Source organism: Bos indicus, chromosome 22 (genome assembly GCF_029378745.1).
Source record: "Bos indicus isolate NIAB-ARS_2022 breed Sahiwal x Tharparkar chromosome 22, NIAB-ARS_B.indTharparkar_mat_pri_1.0, whole genome shotgun sequence".
NCBI lineage: Eukaryota > Metazoa > Chordata > Mammalia > Artiodactyla > Bovidae > Bos > Bos indicus.
Genome location: NC_091781.1, coordinates 54,227,727 through 54,236,080, shown reverse-complemented (window position 1 = coordinate 54,236,080; position 8,354 = coordinate 54,227,727). Strand labels below are relative to the sequence as shown.

The 8,354-nt window shown below is 51.6% G+C and overlaps 1 protein-coding gene across 3 annotated transcripts; it reads left to right on the top strand.

Moving 5' to 3' along the window:
- The first annotated feature begins 330 nt into the window (after positions 1-330).
- Positions 331-3,825, top strand: TMEM42 (transmembrane protein 42). 3 transcript variants are annotated; one of them, XM_019985065.2, is made up of 3 exons: positions 331-578; positions 2,426-2,572; positions 3,595-3,825. In XM_019985065.2, the coding sequence occupies exons 1-3, from the start codon at positions 387-389 to the stop codon at positions 3,646-3,648; spliced, it is 393 nt and encodes a 130-aa protein (XP_019840624.1). In that variant the 5' UTR covers positions 331-386; the 3' UTR covers positions 3,649-3,825. The 3 variants fall into 3 exon arrangements, with proteins under 3 accessions (XP_019840624.1, XP_019840623.1, XP_019840621.1); XM_019985064.2 differs by having other exon boundaries at positions 3,592-3,825; XM_019985062.2 differs by having other exon boundaries at positions 335-578; positions 3,168-3,825.
- Positions 3,826-8,354: the final 4,529 nt, after the last annotated feature.

The following is an 8,354-nucleotide window of genomic DNA, read 5'->3' as shown; positions in this document are numbered from 1 at the left end:
CAGTCTCCTGGGGGTTTTGTTAAAAATGTAGATTCTGATTCAATGGGTGTGGGGCAGAGAACCTGGGATTAGGCATTTTAAACAATTCTTAAGGGAAACTGATGCTGGACCCCACCAAGTAACAGGGGTTGAAACTCACTACAACAGTGATCACAGTCAGCCTTGGATATATCGGTGCAGGAGTGCTCCTGCGAAAGCCTAAACCTAACGCGGAAAACCGACCACCGCCAGGAAGACTGCGGCGGTCCCGCTCTTCGAGGCCATCCCGGAGCCGCAATTGGCCGTCCCACTCACGTGGTGCGGCGCTCACGTGAGGCCGCCGTCCAATCGTCGCGCGCCTCCGGCCCAGCCGCTGGCTGGCACCCCGAGAGGTGGCTGCGAGCGCCATGGCGGGAAGACCGCTGCCCGGAGGCGGAGGGGTGTGCGCCGCCGCCTACCCTAACACTTCTGCCGGATTCCCCCCGCACCTCCAGGCCGGCGCGATGCGGCGCCGCTTTTGGGGCGTGTTCAACTGCCTGTGCGCCGGCGCGTTCGGGGCCTTGGCCGCCGCCTCCGCCAAGCTGGCCTTCGGCAGAGAGGTCGAGCCGGGGGCGCTGCTGCGGTGGGCCGGCGGGAGGGGCCAGGCGGAGGAGGGGCGCTGCGGGGCTCCGGGGCGGGGCGGGGCTAGCGGCGCTGGGGCCGTCCGACCCCCGCGGGTCTGTTTTGAGGGGTGGGTTGGGGGGCCCATCCGTAACCGGGCGCTGCAGAACAGCGGGGGCAGAAGAGCATACCTCGACTCGGAATCACGCCCAGCCCTCGTCCAATGTAGGTGGTAAGAGACGTTGGGGACTGAGGCCTGTTACCTTACCAGGGACCCCAAAAATCTGCCCTCCGACTGGGCTAGTTCACTCTCGGGGAAGACGCACACCTCCTACATCCACTCTCTACCTTTCATTTTAAGCCCTTTGTGCCTGAGCATTTCTCTCCAGGTGACTCTTAAGGTGAGAAGCCTGTTGTCCAACTCCGTCTTTAACGGGTGTTTTGACTGGTCAACCCACCTGCCAGGAAACTTGGGAATTTGGGATGTCCTATAAAAGGAAGATTGAGACAACCGTTCTGGATATTTCCCCAATGCTGAGAACTCTTGAACTGCCTCCCCACGTCTGCTAAAGTCCCATCTCAAGTCAAATAGGCCAGGTTCTGCTTGGTAGAGTTTTCATTGCAGCTGCTGCAACTCAGGGTTAGTCCTCAACTGAGACAGTAGACAGTCTGGTTCTTTAGGTTTAAGCCTGTTAAGGGCTAATCCAGTGGGCACTGCCATGCTTGAGGTTGGTATCCTGACGTGTATAATTCTCATTGGAGTAAGTGGTCCAAAGTAAGATGAGTAACCATGAGCCATGAGGTTTTCTTGTTTTCTCAGTTGTGCAGCAGACCTTCATAAGCCTTTACATAAGTAGGCTGCCGCTGGCACATAATGGGGCTTCTGTGTAAGTTATACAGAGACACTCCTTCCTCAAGACACCATATATTCAGCTGCTGGAAAACTGTCAGGAGAAAGAAGAGGAGGTGTAGATGGGTGCCATCCCCAGGGGAAGCGGCTCTCTGCACGCAGGTTAATAACTCAAAACCAAGTAAGGGGTCCGCATGTCCTTTGTGTAGGAGGCTTCTAAAGATCCTCTGTTCTCTCAGTACTCTCCTGAAACAAACGAATGAATGAAATCTGCATGTTCTCCAAGAGACACCTGGGATCACTAGTCAGACACTCTCAGGTGTGGTTTCCCATGCTGTGTCCTAGTTCAGAGCATGGAGTCCCACTGCCTGGGCCTGAATCCTGGTGGCTCCCCCAAGCTGTGGCACTTCAGGCAAGCTCCTTAATGCCTCAGGTTCCTTATCTGTAAAATGAAGTTAAGGAATAAATAAAAATGTAACACTTAGCCCAGGGCCTGCTACCGAGTAAAAGCTCAAGAATGCCTGGTGGGACCTGGCTGAGTGGCTTATAGGCTGCATCGGACAGCAGGGAGACCACCAATTCCTGTGTTACCTGATTCTGGCATGTGAGGACCCTGCCCCTCATTTACTCAGACTGGGGTAACTACTTGGCCCACTAGGACTGAACTTCCCCCGCTGTGCTGGTCACTGTAGGGCCATAACAGACTGGTGTTCAATAGGAGATAACGGGATATGAATTAGCACTTTACTTCTGCCCAAGGTCACATGGTTAGTACAATGGCCAAATAAATGTCTTCTCTGAGTTTGTTTCAGCTGTTAAATGAGTGTGCCACTGGCTGAGGGTTAAGTGAAGTCCTATGCAAGAAAGCTCTGAGGACCCCCAGGCTGTGGTGGCCTGGCTGCCAGCAGTGACTGTGACCCTGGGTGGCTGTAAGGGTGGCTGCTGGTCAAGCTTGTCCAGGGCTGACCATGGCTGCAGTGATCCTTTCTCCTGCAGGTGAACGTGGGCTTCTGCGTCTTAGGCATTATTATGATGGCTACCACCAATTCTCTGATGTGGACGTTCTTTAGCCGGGGCCTCAGTTTGTCTATGTCTTCAGCCATTGCATCTGTCACAGTGACTTTTTCAAACATCCTCAACTCGGTGAGTAGCCTGAGTGTATGGTTCCTCTGTCCCAAACCTGGGTTCTGGGTGGGTTGTCCTTGGGCAACACCTGCTTTCCCACCTAGGAGAAGGGACAGGAACCGAAGCAGAGGTTGGGCGGTATCTTGACTCCCTGTGGCTTCTCCTCCAACCTCTCAAACTTGGTGACCTTCTCAAGTTAGATGGCAAGGAAGTCCAGCTGTCGAAAGCCTATTTGTTTGCTGCTCCACAAGGATATGTGAACTCAGGCAGGAGACATGGAGGGTGGAGGTTCTTCCCTCCCAGTGGGGCTGAGCCAGTCAGCGTGCAGTCCAAGCAGGGCGGGCGTGCTGGGCTGGCTGTGTGCAGGGCCTGGCTGCTGGCCTCTGCTGGCCTCTCTTGTTCCCTCTGCTGGTCCAGTGCCATGAGGAGGTACCCGCCCCACTTCTACAGGTGAGACTTGTTGAAGATCACAGCTGGGTTTCAGGCCCAAGACTTCCAGCTCCAGACCTTTCTTCCTGCCCTGGGAGGCACTCGGCCACAGGGGAGTCAGGTGGTGCCCACCCACCCTGCAGGCACGTGTCCACCCAGCCTCACAGCTGTCTCTGTCCCACAGGCCTTCCTGGGTTTTGTGTTGTACGGAGAGTGCCAGGAGGTCTTGTGGTGGGGTGGAGTGTTCCTCATCCTCTGTGGACTCACCCTGATCCACAGGGAGCTCCCACCGCCCAGGAAGCCCCTTCCGCACAAGCAGCGGTAGCACCAGCCGGCTGGGCAGACCCGCTGGAAAGACAGTCATGGCGGCTCAGGCTCGGGCTGGCATGTGGGGACCGCAGCTCAGGGCGATCTGGGTGCTCAGCCTTCCGACCCTGGGCCAGAGGAGGATGCTGCCCAGGGAAGTGGGCCCATGACCAAGAAGCCTTGTGGGTGGACAGCTCCAGCTTCTGTCAGGGGAAGTACAGCTCGGCAGTGTTCTGCCCGAAGCCGCCGCCTCCATCCGTCTGCACTGTGCTGTTGATTCTCATGTTTCCCGGCCCACCCAGCAGGCCCCGGCAGGTGCAGGAGACCCTGGGGTTGGTCAGCTTCCTGTATGGACTTGAGACCACACTGTAACTGCAATCCTGTTGCCTAACGAAGGCCAGTCACGGGATTTTGGAATCAGGACTGGTTGGGCTTTTGGCTTCACATCGATGTCACCAGACCATCAGCCTCATGCTTCTGTATTAAAGCAAGAGAAGAAAAACTGGATTAATAAATGCTTTGTTTTCTAAGTTTAAGCTGCCAGGTGTGTGATCTCAATTCTGTCCTGATTTTTTTCCTTTCCTCATTTTTTTGGAGTAAGAGCAACTGGGGTGAGCTGTAGTTCTCGGAGGGAAGTTGAAATCCCATCCCCACTTCCAGGCCTGGGACTTGGCTACTCTCTGCCTGCCAGTTCCTTCCTGACTCTACCCAGGCAAGTGTTCTTCAAATTCAGGAGCATATCTGTCCATATCTCTTACAATATTTTATGTTATGTTATGGCTGCGCCACTTGGCCTCTGGGATTTTAGTTCCCTGAGCAGGGATTGAACCCTGGTCCTTGGCAGTGAGAGCACAGAGTCCTAACCACTGGACCACCCCCTGCCCCAGGGAAGTTGCCGTCTTGTCATTTTTGAGTCCTGATTGGACAGTCGCCCCCCGCCGCCGCCAGAAATCCACACACAAGCTGAAAAGTCATAGGCTGATGGTCTCACAAGAGAGCCTTAGCAACTATCGCTAACTTCGGTATAAGAGCAACTTTGCCTTTTAAAACCCTACCAGTGTGTCTCCATCTGTCATCTCTCTCCTGAGACTCCAAGAGGCAGAAGTTACAGCAAACATCATCCATTATGCAGACTGGTTTTGTTTTTTAATACTGAGAGGATTTAAATTCCAACTCGCCTACTGGTGGCAAAAAACAAGGAAGTCGTATCCTGCCAACACTTCCCTCACAGCTTACCCTGGTCGGGATGGTTCCCCAGCATTTATGATATGACATTACGGGCAGTTGACATTTCAGTCTTTTCCACCCACCCAGGTGCAATAACTACAGAAAACAAAAGCATTAAAAAAAAATAAAAATTATGGCTGAGGTATGGCTTCCTGCAGTCCCAGCACTGCTCTGACCTCGTGAGCCCACCCGCATGAGGGTGCTGAGTCACACTGCAGGGCCTCAAGGAGGCGGCGGGCGAGGACGCTCCAGTACTACACATGGACTCTGTGCCCTGAATTCCTTTCCTAGGGCAGAAACAAATGGCCACAAAATTGGTGGCTAACCCAATAGAAACGTATTCTTTCACAGTTCTGGAGGCTGGAAGTCTAAAACCAAGGCATGATCACTGCCAGGTCCTCTTGGGAGGCTCCTTGGAGCATCCTTTTGTGGCTCTTCCGGTTTTTAAGGCTCTTAAAGTGTGCCCTGGCTATGTCTGCATTACTTCAGTCTCTGCTGTGTCACCCAGCATCTCAGCTTTTGCTGCTTCACACTCCCTGAGGCATTTCAACTCCTTCCCATTTCATTTCAGAAAGGACAAAGTTCGTTGGAGTAAACAAGTAAATGAGGTCATGCAAATATGCTGGTCCTCATGAAAATCATTCCTGTCATTCCCTGCCGCGCCCCCGCCCCCCCCCCCCCCCAACAATTTAGTCTCCACTGACAGCTCATGCTGGGGCTTCCCAGGTGGCTCAGTGGTAAAGAACCCACCTGCTAATGCACAAAATGTGGGTTCAGTCCCTGGGTCGGGAAGATCCCCTGGAGAAGGGCATGGCAACTCACTCAGGTATCCTTGCCTGGAGGATCCCATGGACAGAGAAGCCTGGCAAGCTACAGTGCATAGGGTCACAAAGAGTTGGGCACAACTGAGTGTGCATGCATGACTCATGTCTGAACCAACCTTCTCTGATGGTTTCACAGTCATTTCCCAACTTCAGCTCTCCCTCCACGCTTAACTGCTGGGCCCTGGTATTCTGTAACCAAAACCCTTCCCTCACCCCAGTCTATCATCTGTCTGTCTGATCTATCAACCATCTATCCATCTATGAAACAATCTCTCTGTGTGGGCTCAAGGATCTCATTTGTCCCCAGTGGTTTACGATTGTTCCTGTTCTTAACTGTTTGTGCTAGGACTGTCCCACATTTGCCCCATGGAAGTCCTGCACAGCTGGCTCAGGAAGTGAACATCTCTTTGATTCCTGTCTTAACTCTTGCCCCCCATGTCTGACCTCCCAACCCTTACTGTTCCAAACCTCTCGTGGAGACCTTGCAGGACCCCACCCCCTACCACTAGGCCATGTAGCTTCCTCCTGAGACTGGTCTGCCTGTGTCCAAGGGTGGATGATAACCCCCATGTGCACGTGTGTCCCTGCTTCAGAGGACTTGGTTTTCACGGTTTGTGAGTTAATACAAATGAACATTTCCTAAGTAGCTACCACTTGATAGTTACAAGGAATCTATGCACAGAGAAAATGGGGGCCAAAGAGACTACTAGTCCAGAAGCGTGGGGTCCATCACAGTCATGAATCAGGGGTGCTAGAAGTAGCACTGGAAGTCTTTTATGATGGCAAAGATTTTGTCTCAAATGCCTACTCTAACCAGGTTTGTGGGTAGCCAGGGCAGTTGAGAATGGGCAGAAAGTCCTAAAGCTGGTGATGTCTCCATGGACTCAGGATGGGAGCCTGGATAACGCAATTGTTATTTCATCTTGAGCTCAGCTGCTTGTTTTCCAGAAAGAGGAAGAGACTTACCCAAAGTAACCCAGTTCTGTCCATCCAGATTTCATCTAATTCTGTGCTTGATGGTAACTCGTTTTGGGGGACTGTAGTAAATTACCACATCCCTTCTCTCTAGCTCTTTGGCAGCATCTGAAGAAACTGTGTCCTTGGATTCCAATACCTACTTGGACTCCCTATGTTTGATGATGACCCAATCATCAAAGGTTTCATCATTGCAGAAATTCTAGAGTCTGAAGAAATGACCACTTCTCAGGAATTTGTATCTTTCCAGTATGCTAAGCTCCCAGTAGAGGTGAGCCACTAGAGGCAGACAGGGCTCCTGCCTGGAGCTCAGTCTTGGCTTGGGGTGGGTCCCTAAGACCCCTGGGGGGTGCTCTGGTTGGCTTAGTCTTCAGGCCAGGTGTATTCCTAAGACAAATAACATTTTGCTTTTCCAAATTAGATTTTCTGAAGAAGTGATGCATCAATAGGCAATTTTTTTTAAGTTTTCGCTCAACTGAATCTTTAACATTTTAATTTTTGGAATAAGTAATTATTTGCACGTAGTACAAAATTCTAAAGATGCAAAAGTTACAGTGAAAAGCTTCTTAGCAACTCTTTCCTGCAGGTGCGCACCTCCTGCCCTCCCCGCACCCCCCACCCCACCCCACCCCCAAAGGTAGTGAGGGGTCTTTCACGACTTAAGCGTCAAGAGTTTCTCTTGGGGAATTTCACTCCCCACCCTCACCTAAGTGGCTTAGCAGAAAATTTCTCCCACCTCCTGAGAGGAGTTGGGGAAAACACACGTGTCTCCAGGCAGTCATGTCTCTAGGGATGTTTGAGGTACCTTGTAAACAGTAGGTGCTGCTGCTCACTTTGGCTAACTGAGACTGTGTAGGAACTTGAGCGCTGTACTTCTGGATCTTCTGATCTTTCAGAATAAGCTAGAGGAGCATGTCTGTTCTTCTACAGTGTGAAGGTCTTCTATAATAATTCAAGTTGTAAAAATTGGTGTGTGGATCAGACTCAGCAAGTTGGAGGCTGAAATTGTTTTCAGCTCATCGGTTTATACGCAGTGCCATTTATATGGCAGAAATACTACTGACACCCCCGCCCAGCCCTGGCAGCGTGTTCCAGCCCTAACGGCTGCAACTGACTCTCCAGCCTGGGTCTCATCCTTAGTAATCATCTACAGCTCCTAGGTACTTCTCACAGCACGCAGTGTGGACGCCCATGTGCCCTGCCCAGGACCAGCCAGGACCCTTCAAAGAGGCTGAGCTGAGGCTGGGACTCCCGGCTTCTCACACAGCGCCCCTCCCCTCTCCCGCAGCACTCCCCGCCAACTGAATGGTTGTGTGTCTTTGAATTTTCTAGGACAGTGAAGCCAGGGGAAACCCATCAGATTCCACATACAAGGCATCCTAACAAAACCTGGACTCAAGAAATTTTCATCAAGTTCCTGCTGAGAAGAAATTTCTCATCAGGTTCCTGCTGAGAAGACTGTTCTCATCACCAACTAGACTTTGCCTGATGCCCCGGGAGGAGGTGGCAGCTCTGACCGGTTCTGAGCCTTGGTTGAACATTTAAGCATTTCTTGCCTAGGGATTTTTGTTTGCGACCCCATGAACTCTAGCACCCCAGTCTTCCCTGTCCTTCATCATCTCCTGGAGTTTGCACAAACTCATGTCCATTTAATTGGTGATGCCATCCAACCATCTCATCCTCTGTCATACCCTTCTCCTCCTGCCTTCAATCCTTCCCAGCATCAGTCTTTTCCTATGAGTTGGCTCTTTGCATCAGGTAGCCAAAGTATTGGAGCTTCAGCATCAGTCCTTCCAATGAATATTCAGGGTTGATTTCCTTTAGGATTGACTGGTTAGGTCTCCTTGTTGTCCAAGGGAATCTCAAGAGTCTTCTCCAGCACCATAGTTTGAAAGCATCAATTCTTTGGTGCCCTTCTTTATGTCCAACTCTCACATCTATACATGACTACTGGAAAAACCGTAGCTTTGACTATACGGACCTTTGTCAGCAAAGTGATGTCTCTGCTTTTTAATATGCTGTCTACGTTTGTCATAGCT